The sequence below is a fragment of the Medicago sativa genome, chromosome 6 (assembly GCF_051527215.1).
Source record: "Medicago sativa cultivar Bolivia chromosome 6, Bolivia_mono, whole genome shotgun sequence".
In the NCBI taxonomy this organism is placed as follows: Eukaryota; Viridiplantae; Streptophyta; class Magnoliopsida; order Fabales; family Fabaceae; genus Medicago; species Medicago sativa.
The window spans coordinates 76,381,310-76,407,916 of NC_140754.1; the positions used below are offsets into that span (position 1 = coordinate 76,381,310).

Below are 26,607 nucleotides of genomic sequence, written 5' to 3' on the forward strand. Positions count from 1 at the left end.
AACTATTTTTCTCTCTACCTCTTCTTCCCCAAACTGCGCCACCCTATATTTTTTTTTTCCTTTCCTCTCCCTCATCTCACAACTGATTCTTTATCCCCCCCCCCCCCCCCCCCCCCCCCCCCACCACACACACACACACACACTCTGTTGCTCCTTTACAAAACTCCTACCTCTCTCGGCTTCACTCACCACCATCTCCTTTAACCATTTTTCCCTCTCTATCTCTCTCACTAAACCTCACCATGTCCAATTCGGAAACCCCACTGTCCCGGTGATTTTCGGATATCAAGCTATTAGTTTAGCGTTGACTCACAATTTTAAGTTCACCACCGAGCTTTTATTTTTTCCAAGGGAAAGGGGAAAAGTTCGAATAAACCCTATATTCTTAGAGATCAAAGGTTCGGGGGTTGGTTACGAAAGGGAAGCTATTATCACGCTAAACGTCTATAGTACTCTATAGGAACCTCTTGTTTTTATTTATCTTGTGCTAAAATTTTACTTGCTTGTAAAAAGTCTAAGTGTGAATGAAGAAAGAAAGAAAATGTTTTTTGTTATTTTGTTGATTTGGAATGACAAGTCTTTTGCCTACGTACCCGAAGCGGGATCAAAATCACGTAGTTCGGGGTAAAAAGCCGAGTAATTTGTTTGATTGATTTTAAAACAAAAATAAGTAACACGAATTTTTTGGATGAAACGACAATCCCTGTCGATACGATACTCTACTTATCACTTTATTACTTGTAAACGATTTGATACACTTGCCATATCTGACCCATCAAAGAACTCCTCAACAAAATGGAGTTGTTGAAAGAAAAAATTAGAACTTTGCAAAAAATGGCTAGAACTATGATAAATGAATCAGATGTTGAAGATTATTTTTGGGTAGAAGCCATTAATACATCTTGTTACATTTTGAATCGTGAATCAATAAGAAAGGTTCTAAATAAAACCCCATATGAACTTTGGAAAAATTTAAAACCTAGCATATCTTATTTTCACATATTTGGTTTCTATTGCTACATTCTGAACAATAAAGAAAACATGGGGTACTATACAACCTCTAAAGGTTATAGGGTCTACAATTTAAAAACCCAAACAATTGAAGTCAATATGCATGTTATTTTTTATGAGTATGATGAACCTTCTAAACTCAAAGAAGATGAACACACTGAAGCACCAACATTTCAGGATGTTGACAACCAAAACACTATAAATACAGTAGAAAAGGAGGATGATCAGAATGTTCAAGATCAATCCCTACAAAGCGCTCCAAGAAGCTGGAGAATGGTGGTAGATCATCCTACATATCAAATAATTGGAAGCACAACATATGGTGTAAGAACCAGAATGTCCTTTCAAGGAAATAACATGGCATTGATTTCATAAACAGAATCAAAGTCAATTAATGAAGCAATAAATGATGACTCATGGATTGAAGCCATGAAAGAGGAGCTTTCTTAGTTTGAAAGAAACGAGGTTTGGAATCCAGTTCCAAATAATCAAGGTAAGACCATCATTGGAACAAGACGAGTCTTTAGAAATAAGCTTGATGAAGATAGTAAAGTTTTCAGAAACAAGGCAAGATTAGTTCCTCAAGGGTACAATGAACAAGAAGGCATGGAATATGATTAGACCTTTGCACCAGTAGCAAAGTTAGAAGCTATTAAAATTCTTCTTGCATATGTTGCACATAAAAACATTAAACTATTTCAAATGGATTTCAAAGGTGCTTTTTTAAATGGCTTTTTAAATGAGGAAGTCTATGTGAGTCAACCGCCTGGCTTCATAAATGAAGAAAAACCTAATCATGTTTTCAAACTCACTGAAGCACTTTATGGTTTTAAGCAAGCTTCTAGAGCTTGGTATGAAAGACTTGGTACATTCTTGATTGAAAATGGATTTTTCAGAGGAAAAATTGATACCACACTTTCTTGAAAAACTCATAACTCAAACTTAATTGTAACACAAGTTTATGTGGATGACATTATTTTTTGTTCAACCAAAGAAAAAATGTGCGAAGATTTTTTCAATCTCATGCAAAGTGAATTTGAGATGAGCAAGATGGGTGGACTTGGTTTCTTCCTTGGTTTACGAATCAAGCAACATCCAAATGATATTTTTATGAGTCAAGAAAAATATGTCAAAGACATTCTTAAAAAATATAAGATGGATGAGGCAAAAATCTTGGTCATCCCCATACATCCATCATCAAGCTTAGATAGAGATGAAAATGGGAAATCAATTTATGAAAAAGAATATAGAGGCATGATAGGATCTTTGCTATATTTAACTGCTAGCAAACCTGATATAATGTTTGCAGTAGGATTATGAGCTAGATTTCAAACATGTGCAAAAGAATCTAATCTAATTGCTGTAAAAATGATTTTTAGATATCTAGTAGGTACTCCTGATCTTGGCCTTTGGTATAGAAAAGATTATAGTTTTGATATTGTTGCCTACTGTGATGTTGATTATGCTGATCTTGTAGCCTTTGTGTGTGTACCATTATTCTATCCCTTAACTCTTGACTTACTGCATTAACATCACACACAAAATTATTCAACTTGATATTCTATTTTATACTAAAACTTCATAACGTTATGAAGTCTGTTTAACTTTACTCTTCCAAGTTTCTATTTATGAATTATCTTTTAAGTACAAGATTAATTTTTGAAAAAGGTCAAAATTCAACCCCCCCCCCCCCCCCCCTCGTGACTATAATATCTACTTCACCCAACACACCACAAATCAATACTACTACTCCACCCATCTCTTCGGCCTCAACTCTACCTCCCTCACGCCCATCACATTCAACGCCAAATAATACCATCAACAATACAAATCATTACAAATCATCAACCAACCCCTATCTCTGAAACCCCTTCCCCTTCTATTATACCCACATCTACCTCGTCTCTAGCCAATCCTCCATTATCTCCTCAAATTACCACCTGAACTCAACATGACATTTCAAACCACGACAACTTTTTAATCACCACACTTCGACCTCACCCATCATTCATCCCTTGCCAACTAACCCTATCAATGCATTACAAGACCATAACTAGTGACTTTGAAAGACGAATATGATGCTCTTATTGAAAATAAGACGTGGAATTTAGTACCACGTCTGGCTAATGCTAATGTCATTTGTAATTTGTGGATTTTCAGGAATATGAAAAAATCAGATGGTTCCTTTGAAAATACAAAACTCGCATAGTAGGAAATGGTTCGAATTGACAACTGGTGTAAATTGTGGAGAAAATTTTACTTTCATGGTAAAACCAGCAACTATACGAATAGTCCTCAGTATTGCTATTTCAAAATCATGGTGTCTACATCAATTAGATGTCAATAAATCATTCTTACATGGAAACATTAACGAAACTGTTTGTATGTATCAACCTCTCGGCTTTCGTGATCCTCAACATCCTTATTTTGTGTGTCTACTAAAGAAGTCACTGTATGGCCTTAAACAAGCCCCTTGTGTCTGGTACATGATGCTAGGAAAATAGTTACCTATTTACCTTGCATAATTAGTGCAAGTATACACCGTCGCAACAAGTAATAAAGAGTAAGTAAAGCATCGATCCCACGAGGATTATCGTGGATAAGTTCTAAGGATTTCTAAATGCCAAGTTTAATTATTTAAGACCCAAAAAAGACAACAAACAAAGGTGAGGTTTTAAGATACTAAAATAATAAATTGCAGAAGTAAGATAAAGAAAGTAAAAGGAATTAGAGATTAAAGATGGAAGGTGTGGTTTAGAACAAGGTTCAGTCATGATAAAATATTACTGCGATGTATAGAGCTGAAGCTGGATATAGTCGAATGTGTGACTCAGAGATATATCTGGTTCAAAGAATCTTTAGTCTCTGAGATTTGTCCAACGTTATATCCTGATTTAGCTTTTATGTCTCACCCATAGGGCTATATCTTTAAACTCCGACTTTATGGCTTATTTAATGGAGGAGTCTTGCCTTTTTTTCACTCTTATGTGCGGCTTAATCTAGATCCTCAGTGCCATACATCAAGAATACATTAAAGAATGCAATACTAAGCTACAATGTGGCATGACTCTGGTGACTCAGCGCTATGGCCGTTTATTAACCTCTTAAGCTAGCTGAGGTTCACCGAGCTATAGCTTCCTATAGCGTTAGTTTTACATTTAGGTCTTTTGTCCTTTTTCACTCTGTTGGTGCTTAAGGGCTAACTCGTATCAAATAAACAGGTTGTGCTCCTTACTTTGTCAGGGCAACGAGGCATATCATTAGAAGTAAAACTTATCACGAATCACTTCTAATGTTTTTTCAATAAAAATAGTTTATAAGAGTAAAGCACGACGCTACATCTTTCTATATCGCAAATTAATAAATCATAACCTCACCATGTCTAAACCACTAGGGAGTTTAGCTCATGGTGAGTTGAACCACAGAAAGTGAAAAGATAAAAGATGGAAACATAATTGCATAAATCATTATATAAGAATAAAGTTTACAAAAGAAAAATTACAATCCTTTGGGGATAGAGGTGAGTTCTATAAAGATCTCCCTTACCAATTTACTCTAATGACTCTACAAATCTAAGATTCTAACTATTATGCTTTATTTATAGAATGGATGAATATATGAGATGAAGAAGAATGATATGAATCTCTAATGGTGACTAGGGTTGATTGGAGGCTTCTTCCTCCAATCTCTATTCTATTCAGCACAGCCCCACCAGCACACCTTGAAAATTTGGTCTTGTTCTCCTTTTATAGTACAAGTTCTTTATTATCCTTTAGTGCCCTTTTAGGTCTTTTCCCATGGGATGGTCCTTTCCTTAACCATTAAGCATAGGAATATACCTTTATTCCTTTGGTGTACTATTTGAGACTCACTTATCTTTTTCTCCAAGCACAAGATGTTATAGGTCCACTTTAGTGCTTATCCAATAAACCAAGTCTGATTCGTGGCAAAGTTGTAGCTTACTACATCTCACGGACGAATCCTTCAGTATTATCTCCTCTGAGCTGGCAGCCTTATCTCCTGGAATCAGCATATTCCTTATTCCTTGTATTGCATTCCCTGGAGCCAGCTCATGTAAACTTGGTCCTCAAGACTTGCAAATAATGGCCCCAAGGTCGTACACTTGTATGACCCAGTGTTGTAGCTTTGAACATCTTCTCATGACTTGTCATTCAAACCAACACTAGAAAGCGCAAAAGGTTCCTAAAACTCAAATAAACATAAAAAACTAGAAAATACTAATTATATTAAATAAAGGCTAAATAAACTTTGCATGCGCTCGAGGATCACATGTAATGGGAGATAAATACAAGGTAATAACCGACATATATGCCGATTATCAGTACCAACGCTTCACTAAAAATTGTATGTACATCGAGCATCTAACATAGTGCATGTGACCATTCCTTTTTCATCTATCACAATGGTAATGACACGGCCTACATTCTCTTATATGTCGATGACATCATCCTTACTGCTTCATCTGATACTCTTCGTCAGAGGATCATGTCTCAACTTAGTAGTGAATTTGCTATGAAAGATTTAGGCTCTATCCTTTATAAAATCATAGAAATATACATGTCTATATTTTTTGCAAGTTTATTAAATTTTACTCTCATGTATAAAATATTCTTGAGAATGGAAATTTTTTCCAAAGAAAAAGGTGAGAATAAAGTTCCTTTGAAGATGAGAATAAATTCATGTGTAACAACGTATTAACCTCTCCATTTTTAAGGTTTTTGAGAATATTATAATGTTAACCGAACATCTTTTTTCTAAATAGTTTAGAATAAAATTCACATCGTCATGGAAGAGGATGGTCCGAATATTTTCCTATTTTTTTAATGAATAATTCTTATATGGACACAAAACTTTGGTCACATCCTTTGATCACACTTACAAAAAAGAAAAAATTAAAATTTTTTAATAATTTTTTTTGAGGGAAATTTTTTTTAATAATTAAATAATGAGTAATATTTTAAATAATTATATGATATTCATTTTTACGAATGTGTGTTGAAATCATGTGTGTAAATGTTTAAGTCCAGGCAAGAATTGCTCAGCCCTAAGATTCTTCAGCCCTAACTAACACTTTCAACATTTTTATCAATTTCAAAACTCCTGTCTTTATCTTTCAACGGTCAAAATAAGTACTCTTCTTTTTGTTGGTTTTTATTATTAAAAAAATTATTCTGTCGAAAAAAAATTATTAAAAAAATTAATATAAAAAAAAACTTCAGAGAATTTTTTATTTTTTTTTAAAGAAACTTAAGAGAATCTTGATTAGTGGACAATCATAACATCAACATGTGACAATATTTAATAAGCATGTCGAAAACCAAAACAAATTGAAGAGTAGCATGTCAGTCTTTAAAAAGGGTTTGTCTAATATATGTCATATTACACATGTTAAATCTATTAAAAGTAGTAATATTTAATTGAAAAATACTAATTATTTATAAAAATTTATATTTTTAATGTAAAATGTATAAGTTCTAATATAAACTTACTATTTTAAATTTTTTAACATATATAAATTTGCACATTATAAAAAAAAAAAAATTTGCACATTATAAAAAAAAAAAACTCTTTTAAATTGCAAGTTGCGTTGTCATGACTCATACTCATTCCTTTCCAAATTATACGTCACTTTCATCTACTTTAATAACTTTGTTCCAAAATTCTTTCACTTCTTCACTTTCATCTACTTTAATAACTTTCTTCCAAAATTCTTTCACTTCTTCACAGTCCTGTAAAACATGCATAAACGTTTATGGGGTGACAATGCTCAACATTGGTAAGCAATTTGCATGAGCCATTTTCCAGACAGTGGATCGGATTCTCCCTGGTCCTTTCCATTACCAAACATTATGAAAAAGGGTGATGAAGGTTGTAAAAATATTACCAATAGCACTAAGGTTGTAGGCAGACTTCAAATTAACTTGCCCATAAGATGAGGGAAGCCAAGAAGGAAAATCAGTTTTCTCATTAGATAAAGATTTGACTTGTTGAATTTTATCACAAATAGAAATGAGCAAGATTTGATCTAATTTCCTCCAATTCCAATCATTCTCTTTGCAGTACCATGAGACTGAAAAATCATTTTTCATGTGAGGTATGACATGAGAAAAATTATATGCAAACATTTCCCTCCACCTAAGGCCATATTTTGCAAATAGCACGCCAAGTATGAGAAGTATGAGAAGTTGAGATGGATGAAGTATAATACGAGGAAACCATATTTAAAAAAAAAACGACATATAATTTGAGATGGATGAAGTATTTAAGAAGCGAACACATTGTATTCTTTAAATATTGTATGCCAAAAAATACTTATTTATTGGATATAATCTCAAATCAAAATGACTGTACCCAAGTAATACTTGCTCTCCTTGTGCATGTGTCTCTTTTTGAATTTTTTTAAAAATAAAAAAACAAACAATATAGTTAAAAAGACATCATATATTTAATTAGGCTCCATGAACATAAAGTAAACATATTAATCATTTTTAATTATCCACTTAGTTAAATAAAAGATAAAAGAATTAAATAATGAGTATTTTTTTGAAAGGGTTACCTTATGTGTTTAAATTATTTTTATTTGGAGGTGTTACATTTTCTGCTCTTTCATCAACCATTGCCAATTAGTATCACAATCTCTCTCTCTCTCTCTCTCTCTCTCTCTCTCTCTCTCTCTCTCTCTCTCTCTCTCTCTCTCTCTCTCTCTCTCTCTCTCAAATAGGCAAACCAGAGAAACCAAAAATCTTGTCCAACCTAAGTCTTACCTAGCCTATACCATGATCAAAACAATCATCATTGCCTTATTAGCCATAGCGACATCTTACTTGTTACTTCTAATTACTCCAACCAATAAATCTAGCTATTATCATTCTCTCTTTATATCCAATTCTTTATCAGATAATGTCTCAATATCCAACAACCTTGAAATTCTCACACATAGACCACACATAGCAGGTTCTGAAGCCAACAATGAAGCTGCAGCTTATGTTGTCTCAGTACTCACCTCATGTAACATACCAACCCATGTAACATCCTATGATGTTGCTCTTGCATACCCTTTTTCACGTTCCTTGGTGCTGACAAATTCATCAATAGAACCTTCTTTTACCTTCAATTTAAGACAAGGAAGCTATGAAGGTGGTCCTTATTCTGATGTGATAGATGAGGTTGTCCCTACATTCCATGCATATGCCAAGTCAGGTAATACCATTTTTTATTTTTCATTTAAATTGGGGAATGAAGAAATTACTCCCTCTGTTTCAAAATACATGTCCAAGTCAACCACTTCACATATGCCAATGCACAATTTTGATAGTTAATATCTTTAGTTATCTAAAGTAAAAAATTATAAAAATTTAATATTTTGAAAATATTTGTCGAGACAAATCAAACAACATCTTACATGCTAATGTTTGTATTTATATATTAGTTACAAAGTATGGTCAAAGTAAGTCAAGTGAATAGTGCACTTTGCAAAAATTGGACATGTATTTTGAAACGGAGGGAGTATTACTTACAGCAAATAAGCAAATTGGTCCTCGAAATTATAAATATTTGTCAAAATAGTCCTTCATTTGTGCGAATTGGTAAATACATTATTGAAATTGTAAAATTTGATTTAAATTGGTCCTCTGCCAACTTCTATAGCTAAAGGCTGTGATGTGACACGTTAATTGTACAAGTCATATTGCACGTTGATCTCAATCTTACATCAAAACCAATTCACTAGAGTTTAACTTGTCTACGAAATTTAGACCATCTCAGAGACAAATTTGGTAGTAATTGCAATTGTGCATAGACTAATTACAAGCAAAATATTAAGAAAACAACTACTTTGGTCCCTGAATGTGTGAAACATTGTAAATATAATCTCTTAATGTGTCAAAATTGAAAATACACACCTAAATATATATATTTATATTCTTGGTCTTTTTGGTTCTCGAATGTGTCTTAGTTAGTTACTTTAGTCCTCAAATGTGTTTTTCTTTGATCAATTAGTCCATAAATTACACACTAAAGAGAGACTTGGGGATGTTTTTGAAATTTTAATACATTTAGGGACTATAGTGACCACATCTCATACATTCAAAGACCAAAATGATTGTTTAGCTACAAAATAATCCATGAGAGAAAAAAACATCAAAGAAAAAAATAGTCTGGTGTGATGGCATTGATGTGAGACCAACATGGAGAGGACACATATTCGGATAATGTGTCCCATCATAATCCTTAATAGTAAAAGTTAATAGATGGACTATTGGACATTTTACAATTTCAATGATGTATCTACAAATTCCTAAAATTCAGGGATCATTTTGAGTGATGCTTACAATTTCGAAGACTAAATTGTCTATTAACTCTATCATTAATCAAAGTGTCACAGATGGTCATTTTACAACCGTCCTCGAGTGAATTTAAACTTTTTTCTTTGAGGCTACAAAGTGAAACTCTAACCACTTAACTAATAGTAACCCTAATGCATCAGGTACTGCCATTGGTTCTGTGGTTTATGTTAACTATGGAAGGGTGGAGGACTATTTAAAACTCAAAGAAATGGGAATCAATATTTCAAATACAGTTGTATTAGCAAAGCATGGAAAAATCTATAGAGGAGACATTGTGAAAAATGCATATAAAGAAGGTGCTATTGGAGTGGTGATATATTCAGATAAAAAGAACTATGGTGGTTCCAGTGAAGCAAAGTGGTTCCCTGATGAAAAATGGTTGCCACCAAGTGGTGTTCAAGTTGGGAGTGTTTATAGTGGTATTGGAGATCCTACAACACCTGGTTGGGCTAGTAGTGGTGAGTGTGAGAGACTATCAAAGGATGAAGTGGAGAAAGGAGGAGATTTTCCTTTGATACCTTCATTGCCGGTGTCAGGTGAAGATGGCGAAAAGATAATTAGATCAATCGGTGGTCCTGTTGCCGAGGATGATTGGCAGGGAAGTAAAGATGCACCGATCTATAGGGTTGGACCAGGACCAGGAATTCTCAATCTCAGTTACACGGTATCATATAAGTGTTTATGTATCAGTTATTTCTTTCGTTAAAGTAGAAGCGTAGTTAAACTGTTAAAATAATTTGTAAGTTGTTTATATATACTGAAAATAGCTTATGGAAATGTATGTCATAAGCTACCTATTTAATTTATTATCCGTCAAATACTTACCTTAATCTTTAAGCTATAAGATAAACTCTAAAAAGTAAGCTCTCAAAACAAGTTAAAGTTGGTCTGTTTTGGTTGAATTATTTTAGCTTATCTAAAAGTGCATAAACACTTGGGAGACAATTTTGTATAGTTTATACATGGAAACAGCTTATGACGTGTCCATGAGCTGTTTTCAGCTTATTTTAATAAGCTCTACACAATAGCTTGTAGCTTATATGAAAACAATTTCACTTTATTTTATATTTTGTTATAGAAATAACTTATACATAAGCACTTATATGATAAGCGAACGCTTTTGTAAAGTGTTCTGATATAATTAGTAAGTTGTTTTTATGAACTGCTCTAAGGAAGTTCCTGAAATAAGCTGAAAATAGCTTAAGCTGCAAATGCTATATTAGATAAAACTTAGATAAAACTCCAATAAATAAGTTCTTAAAACAAGTTGAAGTAATATTGTACATTGGTTTTCAGGGGAAGGAAGTTATAGCAACAATTCAAAATGTTATTGGTGTGATTGAAGGAGCAGAAGAGCCTGATAGGTATGCAAGAGTTCCTCTTTCATTCATTATTCATTCATTTGCATCATTCAATAATTTCAGTCTTGTATTCTTGAAAACTTTTGTTTAGTAATTTTTGCAACTGTTTGTAGATTTGTCATCTTAGGCAACCATAGGGATGCATGGACATTTGGAGCAGTTGATCCTAATAGTGGCACTGCAGCACTACTTGAGGTAACAACTGTTTTGTACTTTTTATTAGTGTGGTTCGGTTTTTTTTTCATGTAGTCTTTGTTACGATTAAAGTCAAATATTTTCGATAATCTAACGACTACAGTTGATTGGCCGTATGAAAATTATTTATATTAACAATTCATAATAATTAAATAATTTATTTATTCATGACAAAACATGTTATATAAAAAGGTGACATGTCACATGAAAATTCAGGTAGCTCAAAGACTAGGGAAGCTTCAGAAAAGAGGGTGGAAGCCTAGAAGAACAATCATATTATGCAATTGGGATGCTGAGGAGTATGCTCTTGTAATTTTCTTCTCCTTCATTTTTTATAATTTGTTACACACAAACCCACTAAGGTTGCGATGGTAGTATTGGTTTGAGACCTGAGAGTGTGCTCCTCCTTAAGGTCTCAGGTTCGATTCTCATCAGTGCCAATTTAGGTGGACTAATTTAACTTCTTCAAAATTGTTACACACAGAAGATGTATACGACATGTTAACTTCTTCAAAATTGTTACACACAGAAGATGTATACGACATGTTACACACAGAAGATGTATACGACATAAAAATTTGACTCATTATATTTTCCAGATAGGATCAACAGAATGGGTAGAAGAGAATAGAGAAGTTCTTGCTTCAAGGGCAGTTGCTTACTTAAATGTTGACTCAGCAGTAGGTGGACCAGGGTTTCATGCTAGTGCTACTCCACAGCTTGAAGAATTGATCAAAAAAGCAACTCAGAAAGTATGATAAGAGTTGATTGAATAAAAAAAACAACTATAGGTAACACTTGTGTGCATAATCAGTAAGAGAATATAACATTGATGTTTTTTATTTGTAGGTCAAAGATCCAGATAACTCATCACAAAGCATTTATGATTCTTGGACTAGTTCTGGTAGTTCTCCTCAGGTAAGTATATAGCAGTTTGTTCACATTTTTATATTACAAAGTCCAATTAAATGTCTTAAGTTAGGGTTTAGGAGAGATCATTGTTGTCAAAATCCCGACTTAAATCTTAAAATTTAGGATTTTGCGACTTTCTTCACCTTCAACGACTCAAATCCAGAGTAGAATACCAAAATATGCAAAATTTGCGATATCACGATTTCTTACAAACTAAATCATTTATGACTATATACAATTTATAACATATATTTAATATTATCTTTTTTTGGTAAAATCGATCGATTTTGATTGCGATTTTACGATTTCTTATATCAATTCTACAAAAGTAGTTGAGTAAAATACTTCGATTTTGGTTGCATTTAAGATCGTTGATTTTGATCTTCTCTTTCGACCTGAAGCAAAATCTTTGGGAGAGATTGAGAAGATTAAAATCAACATGGCATAGAAGAAACATTTAGTTTACTTCTTTAATTTCAAAATATTAATGAATGATCAGTGAGATTTAACTTAAAAATATGTATAATCTGAATATTGTCCCATTTATCTAAAAGTTTGGAAGGTTAGGAAGTGGAGCATCAGATTATGCACCTTTTCTACAGCATGTGGGAATTCCAGCAGCTGACATAGCCTTTGGAAAAGGTAAAGCACATAATTTATTCTTTTAATTATGGGTTAATACCCCTTTTAGTCCCTGCAATATGAGCGAATTCCGGTTTTAGTCCCTGTAAAAAAAAAAGTTTAGATTCTGTCCCTGTCATTTCAGATTCTTCCACTTTTGGTCCCTCCTTGAACCAGTCAGCAGAATCTGCTGACGTGGCAGGGGTGACTGTGTAAATTTTTTTATTTTTTATTTTTTTATAGGGGTACACGTGGCATTTTCGATTTTTTTTTAAAAAAAATTAAAAAAATCCGAAAATTAATAAAAAAAATCAGGAAAAATGAAAAATTGAAAAAAAATATTAAAAAAATCTAGAAAAATGAAAAATAATAAAAAAATCGGAAAATTAATAAAAAAATTCTGGAAAATTGAAAAATTAATAAAAATGAAAAAAAATCTAGATAAAAATTTAAAAATTTTAAAACGAATAAAAAATCTTAAAAAATAAAAAAAAATCTAGAAAATTTATAAAAAATCTTAAAAAATAATGAAAAAATTCTGAAAAATTTTCGAAAATTATGTATCGAAATTCTGAAAAATTCTCGAAAAATATGTATCGAAATTCTGAAATTTCTGAAAAATATGTATCGAAATTCTAAATAATATGGATAGAAATTCTGAAAATTCTGAAAAATTTTCGAAAATTATGTATCGAAATTCTGAAAAATTCTCGAAAAATATGTATCGGAATTCTGAAATTTCTGAAAAATATGATAGAAATTCTGAAAATTCTGAAAAATTTTCGAAAATTATGTATCGAAATTTTGAAAAATTCTCGAAAAATATATATCGAAAATCTGAAATTTCTGAAAAATATGTATCGAAATTCTGGAAATTCTGAAAAATTTTGAAAAATCTGTATCAAAATTTTATGAGATTTTTTAAATTTTTCCAGAATTTTTTTTATTTTTCCATATTTTTTCAGATTTTTTAAGATTTTTTCTAAATTTTTTTGATATTTTTTAAGATTTTTTTTCGTTTTAAATTTTTTAAGATTTTTTATATTTTTTCATTATTTTTTAAGATTTTTTATAAATTTTCTAGATTTTTTTAAGATTTTTTATTCGTTTTAAAATTTTTTAATTTTTTTCTACATTTTTTTTCATTTTTATTAATTTTTCAATTTTCCAGAATTTTTTAATATTTTTTTTCAATTTTCCAGAATTTTTTTATTAATTTTCCGATTTTTTTATTATTTTTCATTTTTCCTGATTTTTTTATTATTTTTTTTCAATTTTTCATTTTTCCAGATTTTTTTATTAATTTTCGGATTTTTTTAATTTTTTTTCATTTTTCCATAATTTTTTAATTTTTTTTTTATTTTTTTTAAAAAAAAATCGAAAATGCCACGTGTACCCCTATAAAAAAATAAAAAATAAAAAAAATTACACAGTCACCCCTGCCACGTCAGCAGATTCTGCTGACTGGTTCAAGGAGGGACCAAAAGTGGAAGAATCTGAAATGACAGGGACAGAATCTAAACTTTTTTTTTTACAGGGACTAAAACCGGAATTCGCTCATATTGCAGGGACTAAAAGGGGTATTAACCCTTTAATTATTAATCATGATATATCAATAATTTAAGGATTAATAGTGCTCTACCCGCTTGCAATATAAGCCATTTTCGGTTTACCCTTCTCTAATTTTTTAGATTCTATCCTTGTAATTTGAAGATTATTTGGTTTTGGACTTTCATGGCATCAAATTACAAAATATATGGTACTTTCACCCACTGTAATTTGAGCAAATTTCAGTTTATCCCATGTCATATCATTGATTTTGTACCATCAAAATTCATGAAGGTTCAAAACCAAAGAATCTTCTAATTACAAACACGGAATATAATTTTTATTGTTTTTTACAAGGGGTAAACCGGAAATGATCTATATTACACAGGTAAAGCACTATTAACCTATAATTTAATTTTTGTTATACATCTCATTGTTTGGTAGAAGCAAGGCATATTAATGATTAATCATTAGCAATGTGAAAGAAATAGGACATAGGCTTTGAAACATAATTCAAAACAAAAATGTTAAAGGGCTTAAGTATGTTGGAAGTTGACTTCTTCAAGTGCCACTTTTCTCATTCCCCTTAAGTACGGTGGAGTCTACGGTAGGAGACGGCAATAGGTCCCCTACCGTAGGAGATCATATCAAAGCCTTTTTTTTTTTTTTTTTTAATTTTGGTACAATTTTTTTTTTTTTTTACAACTAAATTGACATGTGTTTGTAGGTGGTTGGCACAATAGATACTAGTGTTGCATTTTTTTTAGAAATGATACATCATCCTCTCACTATTATAAGCAAAAATTTACATAAAAGTTTACATTTTAAATTCATTTATTAAATGATGTACGAGGTTTATAATACAGACTACATACATCATTTAATTAGAGGTGTCAATAGAGCCCCAAATTTCAAAGTCCACTTAAAAAAACCCCCACCAAGCCCACTAAATTAAAGCCCCCTAATTGAAAAGAATTATTTGGGGCCAAGCCCACTATAAAATCTATTTATTTGTGGGCCTAATAAAACCTCATATTATAATTTTTTTTCTTAACAGTTTATTTATGCAAAATAGCTTATTCGAAATAGTTTATTTATGCAAAACAACTTATTAGAATGACTTTTTAAAAACCGCTTATTCAAAACAACTTATTTATGCCAAACAGCTTATTTCGATCTCATTTTAAAAAACAACTTATTCAAAACAGCTTATTTATGCAAAACAGCTTATTCGAAACAACTTATTTATACAAAACAACTTATTTGTGCAAAACAACTTATTCAAAACAACTTATTTATACAAACAGCTTATTCCGATTTCATTTTAAAAAACAACTTATTCAAAACAGCTTATTTATGCAAAACAGCTTATTCGAAACAACTTATTTTTACAAAACAGCTTATTTGTGCAAAACAGCTTATTCAAAACAACTTATTTATACAAAACAGCTTATTTCGATTTTATTTTAAAAAACAACTTATTGAAAACAACTTATTTATGCAAAACAACATATTTATGCAAAACAACTTATTCAAAACAGCTTATTTATACAAAACAGCTTATTTCGATTTTATTTTAAAAAACAACTTATTCAAAACAGCTTATTTATGCAAAACAGCTTATTCGAAACAACTTATTTATACAAAACAGCTTATTTGTGCAAAACAGCTTATTCAAAACAACTTATATATACAAAACAGCTTATTTTGATTTCATTTTAAAAAACAACTTATTCAAAACAGCTTATTTATGCAAAACAGCTTATTCGAAACAACTTATTTATACAAAACAACTTATTTGTGCAAAACAGCTTATTCAAAACAACTTATTTATACAAACAGCTTATTCCGATTTCATTTTAAAAAACAACTTATTCAAAACAGCTTATTTATGCAAAACAGCTTATTCGAAACAACTTATTTTTACAAAACAGCTTATTTGTGCAAAACAGCTTATTCAAAACAACTTATTTATACAAAACAGCTTATTTCGATTTTATTTTAAAAAACAACTTATTGAAAACAACTTATATATGCAAAACAACATATTTATGCAAAACAACTTATTCAAAACAGCTTATTTATACAAAACAGCTTATTTCGATTTCATTTTAAAAAACAACTTATTCAAAACAGCTTATTTATGCAAAACAGCTTATTCGAAACAACTTATTTATACAAAACAGCTTATTTGTGCAAAACAGCTTATTCAAAACAACTTATATATACAAAACAGCTTATTTCGATTTCATTTTAAAAAACAACATATTTATGCAAAACAACTTATTCAAAACAGCTTATTTATGCAAAACAACATATTTATGCAAAACAACTTATTCAAAACAACTTATTTATGCAAAACAGCTTATTCGAAACAACTTATTTATACAAAATAGCTTATTTGTGCAAATCAGCTTATTCAAAACAACTTATTTATACAAAACAGCTTATTTGTGCAAAACAACTTATTCAAAACAGCTTATTTATACAAACCAACTTATTCCGATTTCATTTTAAAAAACAACTTATTCAAAACAACTTATTTATGCAAAACAGCTTATTTGTGCAAAACAACTTATTCAAAACAACTTATTTATACAAAACAGCTTATTTGTGCAAAACAACTTATTCAAAACAACTTATTTATACAAAACAACTTATTCCGATTTCATATTAAAAAACAACTTATTCAAAACAACTTATTTATGCAAAACAGCTTATTCAAAACAACTTATTTATACAAAACAGCTTATTTGTGCAAAACAACTTATTCAAGACAACTTATTTATGCATTAATAAGCTGTTTTGAATAAGTTGTTTTGCATAAATATGTTGTTTTGCATAAATAAGTTGTTTTTAATAAGTTGTTTTTTAAAATGAAATCGGAATAAGTTGTTTTGTATATATAAGTTGTTTTGAATAAGCTGTTTTGCACAAATAAGCTGTTTTGTATAAATAAGTTGTTTCGAATAAGCTGTTTTGCATAAATAAGTTGTTTTGAATAAGTTGTTTTTTAAAATGAAATCGGAATAAGCTGTTTTGTATAAATAAGTTGTTTTGAATAAGTTGTTTTGCATAAATAAGCTGTTTTGGATAAATAAGTTGTTTCGAATAAGCTGTTTTGCATAAATAAGTTGTTTTGAATAAGTTGTTTTTTAAAATGAAATCGGAATAAGCTGTTTTGTATAAATAAGCTGTTTTGAATAAGTTGTTTTGCACAAATAAGCTGTTTTGTATAAATAAGTTGTTTTGAATAAGCTGATTTGCACAAATAAGCTATTTTGTATAAATAAGTTGTTTCGAATAAGTTGTTTTGCATAAATAAGTTGTTTTGAATAAGTTGTTTTGCATAAATATGTTGTTTTGCATAAATAAGTTGTTTTGAATAAAGTTGTTTTTTAAAATAAAATCGAAATAAGCTGTTTTGTTTAAATAAGTTGTTTTGAATAAGCTGTTTTGCACAAATAAGCTGTTTTGTAAAAATAAGTTGTTTCGAATAAGCTGTTTTGCATAAATAAGCTGTTTTGAATAAGTTGTTTTTTAAAATGAAATCGGAATAAGCTGTTTTGTATAAATAAGTTGTTTTGAATAAATTGTTTTGCATAAATAAGCTGTTTTGGATAAATAAGTTGTTTCGAATAAGCTGTTTTGCATAAATAAGCTGTTTTGAATAAGTTGTTTTTTAAAATGAAATCGAAATAAGCTGTTTTGTATAAATAAGCTGTTTTGAATAAGTTGTTTTGCATAAATATGTTGTTTTGCATAAATAAGTTGTTTTCAATAAGTTGTTTTTTAAAATAAAATCAAAATAAGTTGTTTTGTATAAATAAGTTGTTTTGAATAAGCTGTTTTGCACAAATAAGCTGTTTTGTAAAAATAAGTTGTTTCGAATAAGCTGTTTTGCATAAATAAGCTGTTTTGAATAAGTTGTTTTTTAAAATGAAATCGGAATAAGCTGTTTGTATAAATAAGTTGTTTTGAATAAGCTGTTTTGCACAAATAAGTTGTTTTGTATAAATAAGTTGTTTCGAATAAGCTGTTTTGCATAAATAAGCTGTTTTGAATAAGTTGTTTTTTAAAATGAGATCGAAATAAGCTGTTTGGCATAAATAAGTTGTTTTGAATAAGCGGTTTTTAAAAAGTCATTCTAATAAGTTGTTTTGCATAAATAAACTATTTCGAATAAGCTATTTTGCATAAATAAACTGTTAAGAAAAAAAATTATAATATGGGGTTTTATTAGTCCCACAAATAAATAGATTTTATAGTGGGCTTGGCCCCAAATAATTCTTTTCAATTAGGGGGCTTTAATTTAGTGGGCTTGGTGGGGGCTTTTTTAAGTGGACTTTGAAATTTGGGGCTCTATTGACACCTCTAATTAAATGATGTATGTAGTCTGTATTATAAACCTCGTACATCATTTAATAAATAAATTTAAAATGTAAATTTTTATGTAGATTTTTGCTTATAATAGTGAGTGGATGATGAATCATTTCTAAAAAAAATGCAACACTAATATCTATTGTGCCAACCACCTAGAAACACAGGTCAATTTAGTTGTAAAAAAAAAAAAAAAAATGTACCAAAAAAAAAAAAAAGGCTTTGATATGATCTCCTACGGTAGGGGACCTATTGCCCTCTCCTACCGTAGACTCCGCCCTTAAGTACTTATAGTTTCCAAGTATGGAAAGTAAAAATTGAAATTCCATATAATTTTGTACAGAACTAGTACATGAAATAATTTTACAAAGCCTGCCATTTAAATAAATGGCATATATATTAGTTTGTGTTGTGTGAAGCTGGGGCGGACTTAGACATGGTGGTTTGGTGTAGCTAAATTATAAAAGAAACTTATTAGGATACATTTGGTTTATAATACGATATATATATTAGTAATGCGAAAGTGAAACAGAAAAAGCACTACAGCAAAATGACGTATGTTTCACCTGTATGTCTCAGGTTCGAATCCCAATCTACGCTAGGTTGTGCATTGAATTGTGAAACATTATTGAATTATATGGTATATATTAGTTTTTTCGGTCTACTATATATATCTATTGGATGTTAACATGTGTGAGAAATTTTCAAAATAGATTTCGAAAGTTGCAATAGTTGAATAGAGACTTTTCAACAAAAAATGTATTGTTTGACTATTGAAGGAATGTAACCACTACATCTTGTCATTGCAGAATATCTTATAAAGAGTTTTATCTTTTTACCAAAGAACACAAGTTTCTTTATAAAATGAAATACTTGAGGCAACAAATCATTCAAAAAGAGAGACAAAATCACATTGTTGTGAGTCAAAATTCAACCAAAAATAATACCAAATCATTCTTTCTTTTCTCTAGTGCATGAGGGGAATTGACACAACTTTATTTTGTAAACTATCATTGATCGATACACTTGATGTGAATCTGCAAGTCACGTCAAGGATTCCAAAGTATCCTGAAGGGGTTTAAACAGTATACCCTTTTGCATTCGGTTTGTTATAACAGAACGCGAGAATAATGACAATAATAGTAAAAGACAGAATGAAAAATGACACAAGATTTAACGTGGTATCCATCAATGTGCCGGCTAATCCACGGGCAGAGCCACTAAAAAGAATTCCACTATAATCGATAATTACAAATATTGAATAGTAGAGGTAACGCCAGCTATAGCAAAACCCACTAACTATTGGTGCAAGAAATACTAACACACAAGGTTTTATTTATATGGCCAAGTCTATGCATATTTCTTCATATTATCCGATGTGAACATTTTCACCTTGACTTGAATCGTCTCTAGTAGATAACCAGATGCACTGGATGTCACCTTGACTTGAATCGTCTCTAGTAGATAACCAGATGCACTGGATGTATTTGACGTACCAGATGCGTCAGATGCATATTACACAGAATGTCCAGATGAGCCTGCTCTGCTTCAGGCCTTACCCCTCCAAGGGCAATCAACAACTTCTAACTCTAACAGTGAGCAAGTTCAACCAGATTCCCTTCTTAGCAGCTTCTCTTTTGTACCAGATTCTTCTCTTTTGTACCAGATTCCTCCTTAGCAGCTTCTGTCAATGTTCTGCCTGTTTGTTGTTGGGAAGTCTGGGGAGCGCTTGGAGCGGTAATGGGTTAAACGGTCTGGGGTGCGCTTGGAGCAGTAATGGGTTAAACGTCTAAGACCTGCTAAGAGATAGACACCACACTCTTACTCAAAACCCTAAGGTAATGGGTTTATGAGTCTCCTCTCTTATATATCCAACATTTGCTCTATTTCTAGTCGATGTGGGACATTATCACTCACATTTGATTTCCAACAATCCCCCCTCAAGTGTGACTCACCCACATCACTAGGCTGATCCACACTAGGATCCCGCTCTCACTCCCCCAGCAAGCCTAACTAGGCTCTGCTACCATTTTTTTACATCAAGACGCGAGAATAATGATGGTAATAGTAAAAGACAAATTGAAAAAAAAGACACAAGATTTAACGTGGTATCCAACAATGTGCTGACTAATCCACTGAATAGAATTCCACTATAATTGATAACTACAGATACTGAATAGTAGAGGTAACACCAGCTATAGCAAAACCCACTAACTATTGGTGCAAGAAATACTAACACACGAGGCTTTTATTTATACGGCCAAGTCTATGCATATTTCTTCATATTATATGGGCCATTTTTCCAACACTAATTCAAGGCATACTTCAACACGGTTGACAGTGGGGGCGAATCGAACCTAAAAGTTAGTGTGTCCTACCCACGGTTTGAAATTTATGTGCACTGTTGAAAAGTGCCTTGAAATTGTGATGCTGAGAAAATCACAATCGTGACATTATTTGTGAAGCGTGTCACGATTTCGCAGTGTCGAGAGCATGTTTTGCAGGGTGTTCAATCATGACACGATTTTGACAGTTGCAGGGTACTATTTAAGTGTTCTTTACAGATTTTGAAGGAGAGCTTGAAGAGAGAGAAACTTAGGACTGCAAAGGAGGGAACTTTAGGGTTGAGGGTCTTTGTAGTGAGGTTCTCTTGGGTTCAGAAACATTGTAAACACCTTGGGTGAGTGAAAATCGTTGAGTGTCTTGTTCATTGGTGAGATTGGGAAAATGGGTAGAAATTAGGGTTGTTCTTTGTGAGCTTGTTGAAGCTAATTTCTTGTAACCCATTTGTATCTCTTGGTAAGAACTCATTGATAGTGGATTGGAGAGATCGATCTCTCCCCCATAGTAGGTCAAGTTGGACCGAACTGGGTAATCATCTCTTGGTGTCTTTGTTGTTTTCTTTCTTGCTTTCATATGCTTGTGGTTTTGAGCTTTTCACTTTGATTCCTAGATTAGATCTAGGTGTTGTTATTGTTGTTATTGCTTGTGTTTACTTTGAAATTGGTTACTACTTTCCTTTGCTCCACACATCATAGTTTGTATTAGTGTGATTTTGAGTCCGAATTCATGCACACTTCATCATGTTTTTCGTCAACATCTTCTTAGTCGTTATTGTCGCTGTCCCTCAACACATCTTCTAAAATAACATACATGTAATGGACCATCATTATACATAAATTCTAGAGAAAAACAAAAAAAAAAAAATTACTCGAGAATACTTAAGCATGCAAAAATCAATCATATAGCTCTAGAATGAATTTTAGCTCCTTCAAAAGTCGAACCGAACAAACCCGTAGTCAATTACGTGATGTACACAACAAATAATCGAACTCATCATCATGATTCAATTGGGTGATTAGCAGACATTAAAACCAATTTTATTTCACATATTTTGCAGGATACCCAGTATACCATTCACTATATGATGATTTCATTTGGATGAAAAAATTTGGTGATCCTATGTTTCAAAGGCATATTGCAGGTTGGTACATAAATTTCTTTCATAATTTCTAGCACACTTAATGAGTGAAACCTACTATAGGGAAAATCTGATTATCTTCCCTCTATTTAATGCTATTATTCTCAAACTATCCATCAATGAAACAATTTTTCGTACAAATTTAAATGAAAAGAAACGGTAGTTTAGTAAATGCTACTCCCTCCGTTTCAAAATGAGTGTCGCTTTAGGCTTTGACACACAGATTAAGAAATAGAATGAAATAATCATTGGATATAACGCTTTTACTAAACTGTCCTTACTTTATTAGAAAAAGACAAACTTAATGTTGCATTGAAAGTTGTGTGAGAGAAAAGTTTTAGAGGGTAAAGTTGGAAGAAAAAAATTAAAGTTGTATTGGAAATGTAAAGCGACATTCATTTTGAAACAAATTTTTTTGGCTAAAGTGACACTCATTTTGAAACGGAGGGAGTATTATTTTTATAGTTACATAAAAAAAATCTACTTGGGTTGGTCTGATGGTATTGGTTTGGGGTTTGGAAGTGTGCCCCTCTCGAGGTTTCAGGTTCGATTATCTTCGGTGCCAATTTAGAGCTAATTTAGCTTCTTAAATTTAAAATAAAAAAATAGTTACATCAAAAAAATTGATTAGTTTAGTTATTTTTGCTTATAATTGAGTTTGAAGTGAGTTTATTAGAAGACTAGTGAAATCTAAAGGTATTTCTATTATGCAAAATTACTGTCTTCATATTCACTTTTAATTACAAAATTAATTTTTTTCTTTTTCTTTTTATTTTCAATATATAGGGTAAAATTTTCTCATCATATTTTACTTACCCTAGCAATTTTTTATGTTGTGGAAAACAGCCGCAAGTGTTTGGGGTCTAGTAGCACTTTGGCTAGCAGATGAGGAATTTTTACCCTTTGATTATTTATCATATGCTAAGGAGCTTTATCATATGCTAAGGAGCTCAAGGTGTGCATACATTAAATGGTTGTTTATCATATGCTAACTCGATGACTTTTCTAACTAAATTTTAAGAGTCATAGATTGTTATAACATCAAATATTTGAATGTCAGCTTAGTATGGAGCCACTTAAAAATGAGATTTCAAATGAAGATATAAATTTATCTCCTATGTATAAGTACATCAAGGAACTTGAAAAAGCAGCAACCAAGATAAATGACCAGATAAAGGTATGTGGTGAGAATCTTAATACATTGCCTTAATTATTAGAGAACCATGAGCATATTGCGAGTAAATAATCATTTTCGTCTATAAATGTGTAAAGTATTGTCACAATAATCTTTAGATATACTGTAATTACAAAAACATACATAAATATTCTTTACATAAATATTCTTTCATTAGTCAATTTGGTCAATAAACGTCTTTTTTGATAGATGGTTAGGGATTGTTTTTATTTTTATAGTTTTACATTTATACTATTGACTCAATTAAATCTGTATAACTAGTACATTTTTATAATTAGAAATGACATGCACTTATGGAAAAATGATCTTAATATTACTGGAGTGACTCAAAGTGGAAACAACATTCTTAAAGTGTAAAATAATTGAAATGTGATTATTCAGGAAATAGAAGCAAGTAAAGGATGGAGAACATGGAAGATGAACCACTTTAGAGTGAGAGAATTAAATGATAGATTGATGATGGCTGAACGTGCATTCACAGACAAAGATGGTCTCCTGGGAATGCCTTGGTATAAGCATTTGGTAAGTACTCCTTCGGTCCCTTAGTCTAAACCCTCATTGCAAATTTCACAAAGATTAATATGTTCATCTAGGTAAAAGTATAAGCATTTGGTAAGTACTCCCTCGGTCCCTTAGTCTAAACCCTCCTTGTCCTTGTTTGTAGTTATTCAAATTTGACTTTTTCATATTCCAAGGTAAATCAGGGTTAGGTTTGGAAAAAAATAATAATAAATGCATTTAGAAAATCGAAAGAGAAGTTATATTTAGAGACAATTTTTTTTCTTAATGGGTGCTTATAACTAAGGACGGAGGGAGTATTTTTTTTTTCTGGAAGAACTTTTATTACCATTAAAAGCTTTTCAGAAGCGCACATCAAAGGAAAAAAAAAACAGTTTTTGTGCCGATATGAATGTTTCTTTCCAAACAAAGCATTTGATAATTACTCCCTCCGTTTCAAAATGAGTGCCACTTTAACAAAAAAAAAATTGTTTCAAAATGAATGTCACTTTACATTTTCAATACAACTTTAATTTTTTTCTCCCAACTTTACCCTCAATAAATACTCAAACTTTTCTCTCGCACAATTTTCAATGTAACTTTAAGTTTGTCTTTTTCTTGGGCAGTTTAGTAAAAGTGTTATGTCTAATGATTATTTCATTATTCCTTAATTTGTGTGCAAGTGGCTAAAACGACACTCATTTTGAAATTGAAGGAGTATTATTTTTAAAGAATCAATGCATTTTATCAATTTAAAGCCATCCCATTTTTCGTCTGGTTTGACATGATATCATAACCAAAAATTAATTGTATGTAAAAGATTGTAGGAGGCAACTCAAGTATGAAAATGTTATAAACAGTGGCGGAGAAGGAAATAATTTTGAGGGTGGGCCAATTAAGTTTATATTTTTTTAATAATTAATTTGAGTTACTATTAATTTTTTTGTTTATGAAACATAATTTAAACTGATGTTTTAAGAATATTTTAATATAAATATTATATAATTTTTAATTTATTACACATATAGTTTTAATTGAAAAATAATTGTGCTTTATTTACGTAAATAGTTTTTTTTTGTGACAAATTTACGTAAATAATTGGTGAGCAATATAGCATTATATATATACAGTAATCAAAATCAGGAACAAAGCATTGTACTAATGGCTAAGAATTCTTTGATGAATCAATTGTGTGCCAGTTCGAACCCCAGTGTTACATTGTTTTAGATAAACCCTTTATGAAAAAAGACTACAATGAAAAAAGACTACAAAATTAAAAATAAAGGCTACGAAATTAAAAATGAAAAAAGATTACAATGAAAAAAGAGTAAATTTTATGAATTGAGAAAATGAACAAAAATTGGCAATGTCTCTTCTCTTTAGTTTGATGATCTAGTGGAAACATTTTTGTTAAAGTTAGTTTTATGAATTGAGAAAATGAACAAAAATTGGCAATGTCTCTTCTCTTTAGTTTGATGATCTAGTGGAAACATTTTTGTTAAAGTTAGTGAAATATTAAATTTAGGGTTATTATATGTTTATCCTCTGTAATATTACAGTAGTTTCAGATTTACCCTCGGTAAAATATTTTGTTTAGATTCCAAAACTGTAACTTAAAGATTATTTGATTTTTTACTTTCGTGAATTTTGACGGTACAAAATCGATGATATTACAGGGGTAAACCATAATTTTCTCAAATTACAAGGGGTGAAAATACCTTAATTTTTGACATTCAATGGTATAAAGGTTCAAAACCAAAGAATCTTCAAATTAAAAAGTTGAAATCTAAACAAAAAATATTACAGGAGTAAAATAGAAATCGCTAATATTACATAGGGATAATCATATATTAACCTTTAAATTTATGAAAACTTCCAATTTAATATCATTTTGCCCCTGTTTTTCAGATATATTGTAACATCCCAGACTGCTTTTAGGATTGCCGACTAACCCCACAAACCAACACGAGTCTTTTCAGCGTGTTTTGTCCTCACTCGCACGCTTACCGGAAAACTTCCCGGTAGGTCACCCATCCCAAAATTGCTCCAAGTCAAGCACGCTTAACTGTGGAGTTCTTATGGAATGAGCTACCGAAAAGAAGATGCATCTTGTTGATATGGGTAGTACCTAACAATTCTTATAAGCCTTCCTTCAACCATGTAGTCCCATACCTACACGGCCTCTGGATCCCTCTCATTTCGATGTGATTCGGTTCCTCTTATTAACATGGGGTCATCCTTACGGATAGTGCCCGTTCCAACTGGCGGGAACCTTTCGTATCCAACTGGCGGGATATCGAAAGCCACGTCGTGGGTGTTACATATATGGACCATCTAAACATACTGTATATGGCTCCCAATCATTCTCTGGAATTTTGGATGCTGTAAAAATGGCAAAAAACCTACGTACTGCAGAATCATGGCGTATAGTACAACACGAAGTTTGGAGAGTCTCAAGAGTCTTCAGACACACTTCGTTCGTTCTGTCTGGTCAGCTGACATGAATATCTGGTCAACTAACATGTTTATTTATTAACTTGCAATCTGAATGACTAGTTGCTCGTGGTGTAAAACTAGAGGAGGGGATGTCTACCCATGAAACATCGACTTTAAAATCGTGGTGTTCAATGTTGTGATTGTTGTGTGCATTGTAAGAGTTCGTATGAGAATGATTGACATGTCTTTTTCAGATGTGTAAAACTAGAGGAGGTTTAGAGCGCAACAGATCTATGACACATTGTTCAAGGAAATTTGGCAATTGCAGATGGTTTTGTAGCTCTTTTCTTTCAATTACTAAAATCTCTTCAGAACCAACAAAATCTTGATTTTGTAATGACCCTCTGGTGCATTTGGAAGCGGTGAAACGATAAGTTGTGGAACGACTTCGAAACACAACCACGTATCTTAGTGCATATGGCACGCGTCGTCTTATCTCAATGGGAGCGGGTCCGTGCAAGGCATGAAAGGAGGGAACAAGGAGAACACCAAAACACTAGAATGACAAATCAAAGACGAGAGGGGTGGGTTATACCGTTACTG

At 31.4% G+C, this 26,607-nt stretch overlaps 1 protein-coding gene across 2 annotated transcripts; it reads left to right on the forward strand.

Moving 5' to 3' along the window:
• Nucleotides 1–7,668: 7,668 nt before the first annotated feature.
• Nucleotides 7,669–26,205, forward strand: LOC146916913 (Peptidase M28 family protein). 2 transcript variants are annotated; one of them, XM_085718784.1, is made up of 13 exons: nt 7,706–8,232; nt 9,518–10,041; nt 10,674–10,741; nt 10,852–10,933; nt 11,150–11,242; nt 11,533–11,685; nt 11,783–11,851; nt 12,400–12,487; nt 21,795–21,878; nt 22,722–22,806; nt 22,932–23,052; nt 23,452–23,592; nt 25,872–26,205. In XM_085718784.1, exons 1-13 carry the CDS (start codon nt 7,809–7,811, stop codon nt 26,070–26,072), a joined length of 2,133 nt encoding a protein of 710 aa, XP_085574910.1. In that variant the 5' UTR covers nt 7,706–7,808; the 3' UTR covers nt 26,073–26,205. The 2 variants fall into 2 exon arrangements, 1 of the variants encoding a protein (XP_085574910.1); XR_015015392.1 differs by lacking the exon at nt 25,872–26,205 and having other exon boundaries at nt 7,669–8,232; nt 22,722–22,830; nt 22,936–23,052; nt 23,452–23,590.
• Nucleotides 26,206–26,607: the final 402 nt, after the last annotated feature.